This window comes from Schistocerca gregaria, chromosome 8 (genome assembly GCF_023897955.1).
Source record: "Schistocerca gregaria isolate iqSchGreg1 chromosome 8, iqSchGreg1.2, whole genome shotgun sequence".
Lineage (NCBI taxonomy): Eukaryota > Metazoa > Arthropoda > Insecta > Orthoptera > Acrididae > Schistocerca > Schistocerca gregaria.
Window position 1 is genome coordinate 488,730,117 of NC_064927.1, and position 17,824 is coordinate 488,747,940.

Sequence of the window (17,824 nt, forward strand, 5' to 3'; positions counted from 1 at the left end):
GATGCTTGCAAATACGAAAAAATGCATGTGGCCTGGAACAAATATGGCCACCATTTCAAAATCATAAACAATAAATTTTTTTAAAAATATTTTTGTGATTACTAAACATTGGGGAATTCAGCCAGCAAATATAAAATTTTTCTCAGATGGGCAAGCAGCCAGTGCTGGACCACTTGGTATGGATTGACCCTTAGGGAACGTACTCTCCATAACGTTTTCTTAAATAACAATAAGATAACAATGAAAAAACTGTAATATAATAGCATATGTGGAAACATAGCACATTTTTCATAGACATACACCAAAAATGTATTATAGGCCACCAAGGATGCTTAATAAATAAAAGTAAGGGAAATGTGTGTGGCATAAAATCAAAAAGCCTTCTGTTTAGACGTATAGACAGATCATATCTTCAAGGTGATGCGGTTGATAGCTTTAGCATATTTCATAAGGGAAAACTTCATAAAAAAAAATAACCACAAAAACAATTTATTCATTGTAGTAGCCTGGTTATGCTGTTTTATAGTTTTAGACTTGTTAACTTATTTGAGTGGAAATTTTAAGTTCTACCACAGAATCCAACTCTTCTTTTAAAAACTGTCTTTCAATTTTAGGAAACTGACTGTTCCTCCAAGCGTAATACTTCGCCGTGAAAGAAAATGGCTGCGCATGCTCAACAGTTGGGAGAAAATGATGAACAAACACTATAGGAAGGTCTGTACTATTAATGCTTTTTTTTTCAGTTTGCGCCTGCTTCTTATACCGCATCACAATTTGCAAATGTATTAATAACTTTATAACCTGTCATCTCCTTTAAGATAGTTTCTCAACATCAAAGCATGCATCTATACTCTACATAGTCACCATACAACTCCACTCCCACTCAGCACACACAACTATCTGCATTATAGTCTATTTGAAAATGACGTCACAGTGAGAATGGTTGTTGATGTGCCTCCTTAAAAGTCCACCACAACAGTCATTGTGCGAATTGTATATGGCAGAGAGAGACTATTTCTTGACTATTGGAACAGTCATTTTTAGAAATTCAAAATTAAGCCTCTACCTAGTGCACTACCTCTTCCTTTATATCTTATGCTTGCTACATAAACATGCCAAATTGCACAGTTCTTGCAAAGTTTTAGAAACAGTACTGAAGTATTGATAAGGCAGTTTTGTAATTGAATTTCATTGGGGCGAATACCATTTCCTTTGGAATTTCCCAATGAATATTCGGTATTTGCCTTGCCAGCAACAAAACTTACATGGACTTTCACTTCCACTGGGTACCATTAGATGTTTTACGGTCGTGACCAGTTCCGGTGATTCATCAGCAATGATCTAACAATTTCAGCAACTGAAAAATGCAACCTCTTTGCAGTTACATACCAGTGAAGTTTTGATCTGTCCAAATCCAAGCATTGCAAGCTTCGAAAGATGTTCTGAGAGAAAATAAGTCAAATTAAATGTGATAAGTTTTTTAGTTCAGTGACATTTGTGGAAATTGTGTATAAAAGAAACTAAAATAAGTTTCTGTTTTCAGTTTTTCATAAATTACTTAAAGAGTTTAATACAACTGGCTAATCATAACACTCTATTGTTTTCTTTTAATATGAGGAATTTGTATTGTATAAATTAAAGCTTAAAAATAAAACATGTAATGAAGGTTATTTGGTATTTAATTGAAAGGAATGTTGGGGTTATCTCTTTCAGAAATGACATCTCAGCTGGAGAGCGAAGCAGCTGCAGCATCTTTTAGAAAATATACCAGCAATTGCTTATAACTGTTTGAGGAAACAATGTAAACCTTAAATTTTGGATGGGTGCATTATTTGAATACTGTTACTTCCAAATAAAATGTCCTACTTCCCACTGGCATTTTAAATAAATAACTTAAAATATATGATGATCAGCAATTTTGTTTTTAACAGGCATAATTACAAAGAATAGTATATTCTATAGGAACTGCAAAAGAACTATTCATATTCCTTGTATGTATATTTTGCTTCAACCCTTATTTATCATCCATTTCCCTACACTTCTGTATGCATATTGGTCAACACAGTGTTTATGAAAAAACAGTGATCATGAATTGAATAGTTCTGAAAGTTACCAAACTCCTTGTAAGGGTAGTTGTTTGTGAATGGTGTGTTTTGTCAAAATATTATGAGGTACAAAATGTGAATGTGGTTTTCTACAGCTACTATAATCGAATGCCCTAGTGGAAATAATGGCCTTACCTCTTTAGAGTACTTTTTTTCTGGAATACATACATACAAGTGATTTTTAAAATATACTTTATAACAACACTTATTTATGAAGGAATGAGTGAATTAGTTCTCAACATGCATGTTACAGAGCATGGAAGCTGTTAATATCATTCTTATCAGTTCATCCTCCATTCAGAGGCTGTTGCACGCAGTGACCGTTATTTTGATTGGTAAATAATAGATTTCAGCTATCAGTCGTCCTTTGGAATATTTATTGGCAGATCTAGATTTCGACTAGCAACTAGCCATTCTCAATGCACTATCCTTTCTGGTCAATGCATGTAATGCCTGTTGGTCTGGCTTTGTACATCACGACTGAAAGCTGAAATCTATTATTTACAAATACAATATCATTTTTATCTGCCTTAGTAATCTCACATTATTTACATTTCTTTTTAAATGTTAATATCCTTTGTGGAAATCAATGATATATGTTAAAAATAAATATGTAGTATATACATTCAGTAGATGTCTATAGTATAAAGCATTGGTAACATTATTACTCATACATGAAGAAATGATTGCCTAACTACTGCATTTTCAGGTGAGAGAACGCTGTCGTAAAGGGATCCCTCCATCAGTCCGACCACGTGCCTGGCTCTATCTTTGTGGTGGCAAACTAGTTCAAGATCAGTGTCGAGAGCAATATGCAGCCCTCATTAAACAAGAAGGAGATCCTAAGTGGGTTGATGATATTCGCAAAGACCTCCATCGGCAGTTTCCATACCATGAGATGTTTGTTGACCAGAATGGACTTGGGTCAGTATATCTGTGTCTTTTGTGTTCTATATAATATAACACTGTAACACCTTTGATACATACAAGCTTAATTTATAGGTGTTACACATGCTGAATATGTCTATTTGCCATGAGCAGTCCTATTTAGGTAAATAGTTCTCTAATTTGTGTAAATCAATGCCTCTAAATAAACTGCATTTAGTTTCAGTACAGAGAAAACTTCATTCTGAGTTTTTCACATGATATTTCACATTCATTGTTGGTATACTGTAAGACATTGTGGCCAAGTCCTGTATTATCATTGGGCGAGGGGGGGGGGGGGCAGTGTTTATGTAAATCATGAACATTGGCTCTGTGCGTCATGCTCCTATGTGGGAAAACTTTAAATTACACTGTGCTGCTACTTTCTTTCCAGATGCTGAACAATATGTACCTCTTTGAAGTGTTTTGAATTATGATGCTCTGTGTTTTGTTGCTTATGACTTTTACCAGCTTCATCTCTGTGTATGTTCATACATTTAATGGCTTGAGATGGCAGACATTTGTCTCAGCAGTTTGTTTGGAATATGAAGTTGTTTTCTGTATGTCACAAAGTTCAAAACCTGCTGGTGTGAAGACAATGAAGTATAAGACCTGTTTGTACACTTTTTCTTTTCTAATGGGAGTATTGCTTACAAGCAGCTTGTGAAACTAGAAAGTCTTTAGTAATGGAAACCACAGCTAAAAGTTCTCATTTAACTTACCATGTCAAGTTTTCTCATATCTGCTACTAGGAAGGAGAGTCTGTGTATGACATAAAATTCATCTTGCAGTTTATGTTTATATGATTGTTCTTCCCCCATTCTTATTGCTCAAGAATCATCTGCATTCAGTCTGAAAAATATTACTATAATCCGTTCATCATAAGAATAACCCTGATGTAAACATGCACAAACGCGATGATTGGTCATCAGCCTTAGCACACGTACACCAGTGTTATTACGCTGTTGGAAGTAGGTTGTACTTATGTATTAGATATCTTATTACTAAGTTACGTTAAATGAAACTTTAAGGTATTCAAATTTATTAACAGCCATCAAAGTTTTTCTGAATCATGCTTTAGCTACATAGTTTTTATTTCAAAATTTGTGTACAGTTACAGCCTATGCAGCATTGTGCTCTGATTGGCGTGCTGTTAATGCACAGAATAAAAATGGCTGAGCTGTTTTCTGTTCTGTAGTGAAACATGCACGTGGAAAACGATTAAAAAGTGCTGAGAAATAGGCTGCTCTTAATGTTTTTCAGAAATTTACGGAGATAATTGGCTTTTAACTTCTACCAAAGTTGTATCTGATGCAGTTGATTGTATTAAATCTGCAGCACAGTTGGTAGCATTATAGGATGTAAACCAAATGCAATCATTTGTCCGTTGGTTCAATTATTTGTCCGTTGGTTCAAATCTCTGAAATTCCTTATCTCGTTATTATAAAACTCATAATCATTTTTATGAATAATGCACATCTTGTTTCTAATTACATACTGGATGCAAAATTCCTCTTTCTATTTCAAATACAAATTCTTAATTATCAATGGTTTATGAAAGACTGTTCATAAAAGTCGTTTAAATTAAAAAAATATAAAAATTTAATTTTTTAAGGTAAAAATCAAAAACCATATTGTCTCTATTTGGACTATGTCCATTGTTTTATACCACAGAGGTAGATAAGTGTTGAAGAAACATGAAAAACAATCATTTCCACAACATCGAGCACATCATACAAATGCATTTTTACGTTTGCTACTGTACCATTACAATATGAACCCAACAGAACTGATCTGGAGCCATTTGGCCCGAGAAGTAACAAGACTGTTAAGCTGCCAGACAGAGTGGAACTAACGAACACAGCTTTTTCACACTTCACTGCTGGATGCTGGTGGGATATAGAACACCTCACCATAAATAAAGATGTAGAGGCTTATCTCACTAGGGGAAAGATAGATACTGCCTACAGGAAAATTAGAGAGACCTTTGGAGAAAAGAGAACCACTTGTATGAATATCAAGAGCCCAGATGGAAACCCAGTCCTAACCAAAGAAGGGAAAGCAGAAAGGTGGAAGGAGTATATAGAGGGTCGATACAAGGGTGATGTACTTCAGGACAATATTATGGAAATGGAGGAGAATATAGATGAAGATGAAATGGGAGGTACGATACTGCGTGAAGAGTTTGATAGAGCACTGAAAGACTTGAGCCGAAACGAGGCCCCGGGAGTAGACAACATTCCATTGGAACTACTGACAGCCTTGGGAGAGCCAGTCCTGACAAAACTCTACCATCTGGTGAGCAAGATGTATGAGACAGGCGAAATTCCCTCAGACTTCAAGAAGAATATAATAATTCCAATCCCAAAGAAAGCAGGTGTTGACAGATGTGAAAATTACCGAACTATCAGTTCAATAAGTCACAGCTGCAAAATACTAACGCGAATTCTTTACAGACGAATGGAAAAACTGGTAGAAGCCGACCTCGGGGAAGATCAGTTTGGATTCCGTAGAAATATTGGAGCACGTGAGGCAATACTGACCTTACGACTTATCTTAGAAGAAAGATTAAAGAAAGGCAAACCTGCGTTTCTAGCTTTTGTAGGCTTAGAGAAAGCTTTTGACAATGTTGACTGGAGTGCTCTCTTTCAAATTCTAAAGGTGGCAGGGGTAAAATACAGGTAGCAAAAGGCTATTTACAGTTTGTACAGAAACCAGATGGCAGTTATAAGAGTCGAGGGACATGAAAGGGAAGCAGTGGTTGGAAGGGAGTGAGGAAGGGAGTGAGACAGGGTTGTAGCCCTTCCCCAATGCTATTCAATCTGTATAATGAGCAAGCAGTAAAGGAAACAAAAGAAAAATTCGGAGTAGGTATTAAAATCCATGGAGAAGAAATAAAAACTTTGTGGTTCGCTGATGACATTGTGATTCTGTCAGAGACAGCAAAGGACTTGGAAGTGCCTTGAAAGGAGGGTATAAGATGAACATCCACAAAAGCAAAACGAGGATAATGGAATGTAGTCGAATTAAGTCGGGTGATGCTGAGGGAATTAGATTAGGAAATGAGACACTTAAGGTAGTAAAGGAGTTTTGCTATTTGGGGATCAAAATAACTGATGATGGTCAAAGTAGAGAGGATATAAAACGTAGACTGGCAATGGCAAGGAAAGATTTTCTGAAGAAGAGAAATTTGTTAACATCGAGTATAGATTTAAGTGTCAGGAAGTTATTTCTGAAAGTATTTGTATGGAGTGTAGCCATGTATGGAAGTGAAACATGGATGATAAATAGTTTGGACAGGAAGAGAATGGAAGTTTTCTAAATGTGGTGCTATAGAAGAGTGCTGAAAATTAGATGGGTAGATCACATAATTAATGAGGAGGTATTGAATAGAATTGGGGAGAAGAGGAGCTTGTGGCACAGCTTGACGAGAAGAAGGGACCGGTTGGTAGGACATGTTCTGAGGCATCAATTGATCACAAATTTAGCATTGGAGGGCAGTGTGGAGGGTAAAATTCGTAGAGGGAGACCAAGAGATGAATACACTAAGCAGATTCAGAAGGATGTAGGTTGCAGTACGTTCTGGGAGATGAAGAAACTTGCACAGGATAGGGTAGCATGGAGAGCTGCGTCATCAGACCAGTCTCAGGACTGAAGACAACAACAACAACAACAATGCCATAAAAGAAGAAATTGCTGCTCCTGGTTGGCTTTGTGGATTCTGTTGTTGATAGGCTCATTATCAACATAGCAGGTAACACTTCCAGAGTGTTATTTTATTTTTCGTCGGCAGGAGTTGGTAATTTATCCGAAAACTTAAGGCTGGGTTACGGTGCGTTTGTGAGGTGGTCATTGGCTGCAGTGTTAATGCGTAAATATTTGTGTTGCGAATTTTGTTCCGTTGTTTTCTACTCGGTTGTAAGTGCAAGTTTTTACGCAAATGGTACGCAGACTGTTCAGTCATAGTGCTCTGTCGACGACTTGTGAGAAAGAAAACAAATTTAAATTTTAAATCGCAGGTAAGGGGTGTATGTGTGATGGAAGTTCGGCTGAACAACATTGTTGACACCATACGAAGATAGTGTATTGGTCACATTCTGTGCATGTACACATGTATCGTGGCTTATGAAATGTATATGTAACACTTCTAGAACTGAAATGTATTTGTTGCATTCAGATAAGGAAGGAGCTAAGAGATTACCAGACGACTGACTGTAAGTAATATCTTCAGTGGCTTCAATATTTAATTATATGGTGAAATCCTTCAGTACTCTTACGTTACACACAGCTTATGCAGAAAAACTACCCTGTGGTTAAGTCAGAAATTTTCATCAGTCTTGTTATTAATTACAATAGTACGTTAACTAAAAACGATAACATGTTGCAGTTTTCGTCTAGTCGTCTAAGGAGCGTGTTGTGGGAGATTTGAAGTGTATTATTTAATTCTGCTTAAAAATTAAATGATATTCGAAGCTGCTTCTCTCTCTCTCTCTCTCTCTCTCTCTCTCTCTCTCTCTCTCTCTCTCTCTCTCTTTTTTCCCATGTGAACTGCAGCTGACCACGTCACTGCAGGCCAGCTTTACCAGCTGACCGACCAGTGCTGTCCAAGTTAAATGCGCTGATAAAGTTGTTGTACCGTATTACCGTTAAGTCGATGTGCTCGTAATGCACAGCACAAAACATATCCTTGTTTTTGTACTGGACAGTACTTGAAACAGCTTGACTGCAGTTCTGCGTGAAATGGAAATCCAATGAGGTCCAGCAAACACGGAAGAACACACGGTGCAATGTTTACATCAGGTTTATTCTTATGATTAACGGATTATAATAAACAGGGCTATTTCCAGTCAATTGTATGTATGTGTGTTATGACAGGAGCTTTTTCCTGGATCACATTAATTCAGGATTCTCTTGTGAATGAATATTCTTCTTTTAGTGTTTCACAAACTCTAATCACATGCAGTTCACATGTTTTAAATACAGAACGCAGTTTAGAAAATGCATAATCAATCATATTTTGTTCCATCAAGCCACAACACAAATTGTGCATTGTTGAAACTTTGCATCACAGTGGCATTGTCTGTCTTCTCAAGAAATCAAGTCAGCGAAACCTGGGTTTTATTTGGTCTCCATTCAAGGGTTCTCACTCTAATATTCAGTAGAAATCTGTTCTGCTTGTCAATTGTTTCATCTAAAATACAAAGGATCATCAGCTATTACTCATCTGACTTGTGCCATTTTGTCCTCCATTTCTGTTGGACTCTATACCACAGTTGGAGCTAAGTTAGACTGGGGTCATTCCATGCCAAGTGGTCTAGAGGCTCCCACATGACCCTCATGGATTTCGATGAAATTTTGTATGAACAATCACACATGTTCTCAATGAACACTGATAAAGTTTCAGTTTCAGAAATTCAATACTTTTAGAGATACAGTCACTTGTTTATGACCATAGCACAGCTTTCTATAATGCGTCCTTGAATTTTCAGCACCTTTGAGATGACATATCTCTGTAAGTATTTGCAGGAAAGAAACAAAACTTGACCATCTTATACAACTTATAGAGCTCTTTAAAGTAAAATATTAAGAAAAGATTTCTGAGCAATTTTCAAATAGATAATTTGAAGCAAAGTTGGGCGAAAAAAATAGCTGTTTAAAAGAATGCGGACTTTAGTTTTCATATCTCCAAAAGTAATTGTGGGATGTACATGAAACTTTGCACACCATACCTCACCAACACAAGGTCTTAGAATATAAAATTTCATTCTCCTATTGCTTTCCATTATTTCACAAATCTAGGGTGTAGTCGACGATTTTTCAAAAAGTGCTAAAAATGGGTATTTTTAGTCAAATTTATCAAAAAAGTGTTTTCTCCAAACTCTTCTAAACTATGGTCATTAGAAAGAGAATATTCTAAACTATCTAGAAAAGTGGATTTGGTTTTGCAATGCAAGAATATAAGGCCCTAAAAATAGCATCATCAAAAAGACATGCTGCTGGAAGTTTGAACACATTTTTCTAGCACTCAAATTATACCTGAAATCTCTTATTTTGCCTTATACATGTTTATTAATGTCTGGTATAAGTGAAATAAAAAGTCCTGATGAATAGGGCCTAGCTTAAGTCCGAATTGCAAAAGAATAAAAATAGAAAAAATGTTATTTCTTAATTGTCCCCCCCCCCACTCTCTCTCTCTCTCTCTCTCTCTCTCTCTCTCTCTCTCTCTCTCTCACACACACACACACACACACACACACACACACACACACACACACAATATAATAATTATTAAGAATGATTGTAAATCATTAAATTTATTTGCATAATCATCTAATTATTAGTTGCCTGTTTAATGAGCAACACCAGCTTACTGATGGAAAAGAAGTGTATAAATGAGTTGCTATGGTCCACAGTGGCTTAACCACTGCTAGTTTCATTTTACCTGAGAAAACCAGCATTGCCATTGCCATAGGGGCCTCGCTTGATAGCTTAGCAACAACAGCCACGGGTGGGTTTCTTTACCACAGGATCCCAAGCCTGATAGTAAAATTATTTAAATGCCCTGTGTAAAATTAGAAGGCACTCTTGGGTTCCTTAGATTTTTTCCTCTAACCTATTTCAATTTTTTATATGCGCTATTGATTTTCTGATGAATATCAAGAGGAATGGTGTATTGCCGGCCAGACGAATTTGCTGATGGAGCTGGAATAACTGCAATGATGTGGTTTTCGAACCCAGCACTTGTCACTTCTTGGTGGCCAATAAAATGAATTTGCTTGACCATGTGGGTGCATAAAGTTTATTAATGCATCCCTTTGCTCTGTGGAGGTCTCACAGACATTTCCAATCCACCACACGTTTTCATAGATGCATGCAACACATTGTCCTGGTTGGAGGGCAGACATTAATATGCCTCCTTCATTACTGTGATCCATTTTAGCTAGGAAAGATGAACAATCATTTGAAACTCTGCTAACCTGAATTGTTGCTTCATCAGTAGATAAAAAGTGATGATTTTCTCTAGTGCCTGCTACAGTTTGTCCAAGTTTAATCCTCTCTTCTTGTGACACAATTTTTTTTTTTTTTTTTTTTTCAATTTCATCTTTACTGAAGAAAACAAATTTAATTCCATTAGTGGTTTCAGGGCAGAAGTGAAACAGATCTAGGGGAGTAAGAATTTGTCCATGAAGTGGCCATTGCAAGCTTGCTCTTGCTGCTAACCGCTTTGTTGTACCTCCAATCCCATCACAAGGTGATTTCCTGTGACTAGTAGCAAAAAAATTCCATTCGGCTGTCATTCCAAAATCACTCTTATGATACCACAAATTTAGGAAATTCTTGGAATTTTTATATTGAGCATTGGAGCCATCACTGTAATAATGAATGTAGGATATCTGTGCAAACCGTGCTTTTATATATTTGATGAGCTCCTTGATAAAAACTTGAACTGTAATAGTGTCATGCCACAAACAACCACTGATAATGCAAAAACTTAAAGATTCTACTTTCTCATTTTGACAAAAGTAGATAACAAATGGATGAATTGTTGCTTGACGATTGTCCCACTGGAAGCCTTGCACATCATCCTGAATGATAAAAGAATAATTTTCTGCAAAATCCATTAGGACAACAAGCTCTTCGTCTTTCAGATGACATTTAAGGCCTTTCAGATGACATTTAAGGCCTTTAAGATGCAAGCTTTGATGCTTGGCAATGTAATGATGGCATGACAGACTCGATATTTTATTTTTTACATCTTCAATAAATTCATCCACTACCATTTGCTTCGTGTCCAGTGCGGCCCGATCGGTATGCATCCATTGCTTAAACACAATAACTTCCTGTGGCTCATGATCTAGAAAATAGCTGGCAATTTCAGATGCTATAGCTTCGGGCCCAGGACACCTTTCACAGTGATGTAGCATGCACTGTTTAGAGTTCAAACTGCAAACTGCCTTGCTGAGAATCTCCTTATAATTTTCACATATACCAGTTCCGCTAAGCATAAGCTTAACAGTTTGGTGAATTGCACAGACGCAAACTGCATGCATTCCATGGGTCTAAGTTCACAAAACTTTGAGAACCCTATTTCTGGACCATTTATATTCTTATAGATAACATACATTTCCCGAAAATTGCAAAGTAACTATCTTTTCTGCATGTATGTCTTTCTATCTAAATGTCTAACTGAAATACTATCTTTTTTTTCCAGGGCACACCCTACTATACTCATCATCTTCAAAAAAATTTCGCACTCTACTAGCAACTTCTGCTTTGCCTATTTTCGGGAAGTGCCAGAATGCCCTTCTCTGCCTTAAGCTTCCGAGCATTCTTCACCATACTTTCGGACACGCCGAACTGAGCTGCTGTTTGTCTGACTGTCCAACTTACAAGTGCCAAGGTTAAAATTTGCATCTGTTCTTTATGAATTGCATTCTGGGTCTTGGCTTTCAGTTCAGTCAGAAAATGTGCATAGTCGGCACAGTTTCCACATTCGTTAATTTCACTAGCATCTTAAATTTGTCGGTTTACTCCCAGTGCATTTACAATTCTGTTTTTAATCACATTTCGAACCTTTTGAATTTTCTTCTTCACATATTGGGGCTTATCTCTATAGCTTACTGTTCTCTTCAGGGGTGAAACACTGATAGACAATAAGCTACTATTTAATTCTTCTTGTATTGTGTCAATAACAGGGCTTCATGGTGTAGGCAAACTTGAGAGGTATTGTCCAGCTTTGCTTCAGAACGTCAGACCAACAACTCTTTTTCCTCATCACTAAAATCCGTAAACCATTTTAAAGCAGCTTTTTTGGCAAAGAAAGTGACATGACACTTTGTTCCACTATCTCCTTGCCCAATTGAGTAGGAAGGTATGCTGTTCCCTTCTGCATCCATATCTAATCAGTAACTGAATAATGTATTTGGTCTCCAAGTGCAAATTATAATCTGCTAAAATTTCAGACAAATTGCTACTGAATGAAATTATACACAATGTATAATACCAATGAAAATATCTAAAAGAGATATATGCTATAAAAGACACAATCAAAACAATTTTTTGTAAACTAGATAAGAAACTTTGATGGTCTTACGAATCACTTAACAAGCCACACTCAGTCAAGAGAACCCACTCACTATGCTGTAAACACACCGCTGAAATACTGATTGTTCAAACAAGGCTCACAATAATGAAACAATCTGATTGTTAAAGGAATTGTTGCCATTATATTTCCTATAAACAGTGAATTTTTTCTGTGAAACTAGTGGTTACGTATTTACCAAGGTAGTAGGCTACATTAATGTGTGATTAAATACAAAATTAAAACTCTTAGATGTTTAACCAACCAATTTCACATGTTTCCCTAATAATCCACAGGTTACAACACCTAGGTATTAAAATCTCTGCAATATCGATTGGAAAATTTACATCACTTGATGCATGATTCAAGCAAACCGATTCTTTTTTGGAAAAAATGTTTTTTACAATTAAATCCAAAAATTAGGTCTTCATTTTCCAGTTGTAAATATTTACAATTTTGAGAAGTACAAAAAATATGAAGCTATTATTCATTGAATACTTTATTATCTCTCGCTTTTTTTTTTTTTTTTTCCCCCTTTCTTCTTCTACGTCTTCTTCTTTTACAAATGAGAAGTTTTTTATGCAGGTGAACACTTACAATAAAAGTATTAGGGCTTTTCAAGTTTTTCTGACAGTCTCATTGCCTATTTACCAGATCTTTTTATTTCAATTGTTAAAGGCACTAATAAACATTTATTAGGCATAATAAAATGTTTCAGGTATAATTTGAGTGCCAGAAAAATGTGTTCGAACTTCCAGTGCGCTTCTTTGATGATGCTACTTTTTAGGGCCTTATATGCTTGCATTGCAAAACCAAATCCACTTTTCTAGATAGTTTAGAATATTCTCTTTCTAATGACCATAGTTTAGAAGAGTTTGGAGAAAACACTTTTTTGAAAAATTTGACTAAAAATACCCATTTTTAGCACTTTTTGAAAAATCGGCGACTACACCCTAGATTTGTGAAATAATGGAAAGCAATAGGAGAATGAAATATTCTAAGACCTTGTGTTGGTGAGTCATGGTGTGGAAAGTTTCATGTACATCCCACAATTACTTTTGGAGATATAAAAAACTAAAGTTCACATTTTTTTAAACAGCTATTTTTTCGCCCAACTTTGCTTCAAATTATCTATATGAAAATTGCTCAGAAATCCCTTTCTTAACATTTTACTTTAAAGAGCTCTAAAAGTTATATAAGATGGCCAAGTTTTGTTTCTTTCATGCAAATACTTAGAGATATCTCATCTCAAAGTTGCTGAAAATTCAAGGATGCACTATTGGAAGCTGTGCTATGGCTTCAAACAAGTGACTAAATCTCCCCAAGTGTTGAATTTCTGAAACTGAAGCTTTACCAGTGTTCATTGAGAACATGTGTGAATGATCATACAAAATTTCATTAAAATCCATGATGGTCATGTGGGAACATTTCTCGATATTAGACCACTTGGCACGGAATGGCCCACTGTCTTTAACCATCATATACCATAGATCTCTCGAACACGAAAAGCATGTCCAGCGTTTGGAAGAAAGCACAGGTCACATTGATCTAAAAGCAGGGCAGCAGAAGTGACCGAAAAAATTGCCATCTATTATCTTTGATATCAGTCTACAATAGAATTTTGTAGTATATTCTGTGCTCAACTGCAATAAGATATCTTGAACAGAAAGACCTCCATGCCAACCAGCATCGATTCCAAAAACTTTGATCATGTGAAACCCAACTTGCGCTTTTGTCACATGCCATCCTGAAAGCCATGGATCAAGGCAACCAGATGCATTATTTCTTGACTTTCAAAGAGCATTTGACTCAGTACCACATGTATGCTTATTATCATAAGTAGGGTCATATTGAGTATGAAATTAAGTGAGTGACTGGATTGTGAATTACTTGTTAGGGAGGACACAGCACATTATCTGGGATGGAGGGTCATTGGCAGCTGTAGAAGTAACTTTGGTGGGATCCTTGTTGTTCATGTTGTATATTAATGACCTTGCAGACAATATTAATAGTAATCTCAGTACTTTTGAAGGTGAGACAAGGTATCCAGCATCCTGTAGAACCTGGGAAAAAACTAGATTTATTCATTCTAGATAAATTGGGGAAATTTTGTAAGGCAGTGCATCTGGTTTGCTTTTGGGCAGAGGCATTTTATTGCCTTCTGCTTGGCTCGATACAACACTGTGCTCACCATTCGTCGTAGGCTTGGTGCTGTGTGAGTGCCTGTCTCTGGTGTTTCAGTATCCCTCACCCCATTCCCTCACTCTGTCCAATGCAGTGCCCAGCCTCCCAGCAGGGATGTGGGCAGACAAGCTGAGTTGTGCATAGGTTTGTTGTTGTTGACATGGAACGGCCTGTCACCGAAGCCAGGGCACACTTCCTTGGTTTCTTGTTGTACCCAGTGGCGACAACTGAGGCCTTCCATTGGGGGAAAAAAAAGAAAAAAAACAAAAAAAAGCATAGTTTAGTAGCACCAAACGTATTACGGCATTTCGTCAATAATTCAACAAACAAAATGTATAGGGAAACAGTAATAAACACTTACTACAACAGCATCTATCTTATGCACAGTGAGAGTTTGATATATTCCTGGAGAACATGATAGCAAACATTTGTATGAGAGAGAGAGAGAGAGAGAGAGAGAGAGAGAGAGAGAGAGAGAGAGAGAGAGAGAGAGAGAGAGAGAGAGAGAGAAGATTACTTTAGCTATCTTTTTTCCATGTCTGCATGATATACAAAATGTATCACAGACTCAGAAAATCTCTCTCGCACACACATATGCATGTGCGCGCACACACACATACAAACAGCACAATTATTCACTGCTCACGGGGTATGTGCCAGGTAGCCCTTGCTGAGGCTGGAAGCGTGCCTGTGGTGAGGACCCCTGGTTGGAGTGGATGGCTTCAGGGTGGATGACACGCCATGAAGTGTAGTATGTCATCTCTTGCTGGTGGTCCAACACCAGCAGTCTCTAAGCAGTCAAAGTCTAACTTCAATGCTAAGAAATACGAACTCAAATTGTTTCCCCCCTGGCCACACCATGGGAGGAATGTCATACTAAGGATGGCAGTGAAGCTTATTCGATCCGGTAGCTCGTTTGTACAAGAGTTGATGGGGAACCTTTCATGCCAATGAACCTTCAAATTTTTGTAGAGCATTTAGAAAGCAAGTTTTGGGAGGTAGAGGGCTTGTCCAAAATGTGCTCAGGGTCAGTCTTGATAAAAACAGCATCCTCTGCCTAGTCAAGGGCATTACTCACTTGTGACAAGTTGGGGGATGTATCTGTTACCATTACGCCCCATAAGAGCTTAAATATGGTCCAGGGTATTATATTCCACAGGGACCTTCTTTTGCAGTCTGATGGCGAGCTGCGTGCCAATTTAGTGTGGTGAGGTGTTCATTTCATCCGGTGCATCCATCGGGGTCTGAGGGATAATTGGTTGCCACCGGTGCCTTCATCTTGGCCTTCGGGGGTGACACATTACTCGTGAAGGTCAGGGTGATGGTCTACTGCTGTGATGTCAAACCATATATCACTCCCCCGATGCGGTGCTTTTAAGAGCTGGAAGTTCGGCCATATGTCTTCCCACTGTACTTCCACCATCAAATGTTGAGATTGTGGACATCCATCACATCCCAATACTCCATGTGTCCCGCCTCCCATCTATGTCAACTGCCAAGGGCATCATTCACCTCGCTCACTAGACTGCAGGATCTTGCAGAAAGATAGGAAAATCATGGAATACAAGACCTTGGACCAACTGACCTACTCTGAGGCAAAGCAAAAATATGAGGCACTACATCCTGTGCATATGACATCCACTTATGTTGCCACTATAACTGCCGTGCACAGTTGGATCTGAGCTGTCAGACTCCACCTGCCCCCTTGATGGTGGGGCCCTCTCTGCTGCTGCTGCACCACCTACTTCAGGGCACCCCCCCCCCCCCCCCCCCCCAAACCATTGGGACATCAGTCCCCACTTCTCAGTTGGAGAAGCACAAGTCTTCTTCGGCTCCTCTCGCTAGGAAGGGTTCCCTTGGATAACTCCCTTCCCACGTTGCTACCAGTGGCAAAGCTGACACCCGCCAGTGGCTGAAGCAACCACAGGTAGCCGGTCAGAGGGCTTCACGGTCCTCCTTAGTCCCTGAGACTTATCCAGTGAATCCCTCCCAGCCCCTACAGTCAAAGGTGCAGCGAGAGAAAACCCCCAAAAACCCAGAAATTGCAGTGACACGCATACCACCGCTACCTACAAGCTCTGAATCTGAGGATGAAGTGGAGATTCTTGCGTCCGCTGAGGACATAGATCTCTCAGGGCCCTCAGACACAAATGGATTTCAATAGCACAGTTAAACTCATCCAGTGGCAGCAGGTGACCCTGAGGCGTAGACAGCCTCATTGAGTATTTCGTGCCTCCCCGATCTCACGAGCAAGTCATCCTCCAGTGGAATTGCGGCAGTTTTTTCCAGCACCTGGCTGAGCTACAGCAACTGTTAAGCTCTACACCTTCTTTCTGCATTGCGCTCCAGGAAACATGGTTCTCTGCAATGTGGACCCATGCCCTCCATGGCTATAGGGGACATTACGAGAACCATAGCGAATATAATAGTCAGGTGGAGTTTGCGTCTCTGTCCTGAAGTCAGTATGTAGTGTACCCCCTTCAAATCTCTCTTGAAGTTGTGGCTGTCAGAATAAGGACGACACAGGAAATAACTGTCTGCAACGTATATCTTCCTCGAGATGGTGCAGTACCCCTGAATGCAGTGGCTGCACTGATTGATCAACTCCCTATACCTTTCCTACATGTGGGAGATTTTAACACTAATAACCCCTCGTGGGGTGGCACCGTGCTTCCTGGCTGAGGCAGAGATGTTGAAACCTTACTGTCTCAGTTCGACCTCTGCCTCTTAAATACTGGGGCCACCCCATATTTCAGTGTGGCTCACAGCACTTACTCGGCCATTGGTTTATCCCTCTGCAGCCCTTGACTTCTCCCATCTTTTCAGAGGAGAGCACATGATGACCTGTGTGGTAGTGACCAGTTCCCCATCTTCCTGTCACTCCCCTGGCATCATGCCCACGGACACCTACCCAGATGGGCTTTCAACAAGGCAGACTGGGAAGCCTTCACCCTGCTGTCACCGTTGAATCTCTCCCACGTGGTGCCATCGATGTGGTTGAGCAGGTGACTACAACGATCGTTTCTGCGGTGGAAAACGCGATCCCTTGTTCTTTAGGCTGCCCCCGGTGAAAGTCAGTACATTGGTGGTTACTAGAAGTCGCTGAGGCAATTAAGGAGCTTCAGTGAGCTCTTCAGTGACATAAGCGGCACCCTTCCCTAGAGCACCTAATAGCCTTTAAATGGCTCCATGCCCACGTTCGCCAGCTTATAAAAAGATGGAAACAAGAGTGTTGGGAGAGAAGTCTCGACCATTGGGTGCCATACATTACCTCCTCAAGTCTGGACAAAGATCAGACGTGTTTTTGGGTACCAGACCTCAACAGGTGTCCCTGGCATTAACATCAGTGGCATGTTACCTACAGACGCAAACGCGATTGCTGAGCATTATGCTCGAACCTCTTTGTCGGAGAATTAACCTCCAGCCTTTCACACCCTTAAACGGCAGATGGAAAGTCCTCTCTTTCACTACACGCCACAGGGAATCCTATAACGCCCCATATACAGAGTGGGAGCTCCTCAGTGCCCTT

At 38.9% G+C, this 17,824-nt stretch overlaps 1 protein-coding gene across 1 annotated transcript in view; it reads left to right on the plus strand.

The window, feature by feature from the left end:
* LOC126284257 (TBC1 domain family member whacked) overlaps window positions 1-17,824 on the plus strand; it is an 83,035-nt gene that overhangs the window by 27,015 nt on the left and 38,196 nt on the right. Inside the window, exons 3-4 of the mRNA XM_049983058.1 lie at window positions 615-714; window positions 2,815-3,029. Coding sequence (XP_049839015.1) covers window positions 615-714; window positions 2,815-3,029 — 315 coding nt within the window. The remainder of the gene's footprint in view (window positions 1-614; window positions 715-2,814; window positions 3,030-17,824) is intronic.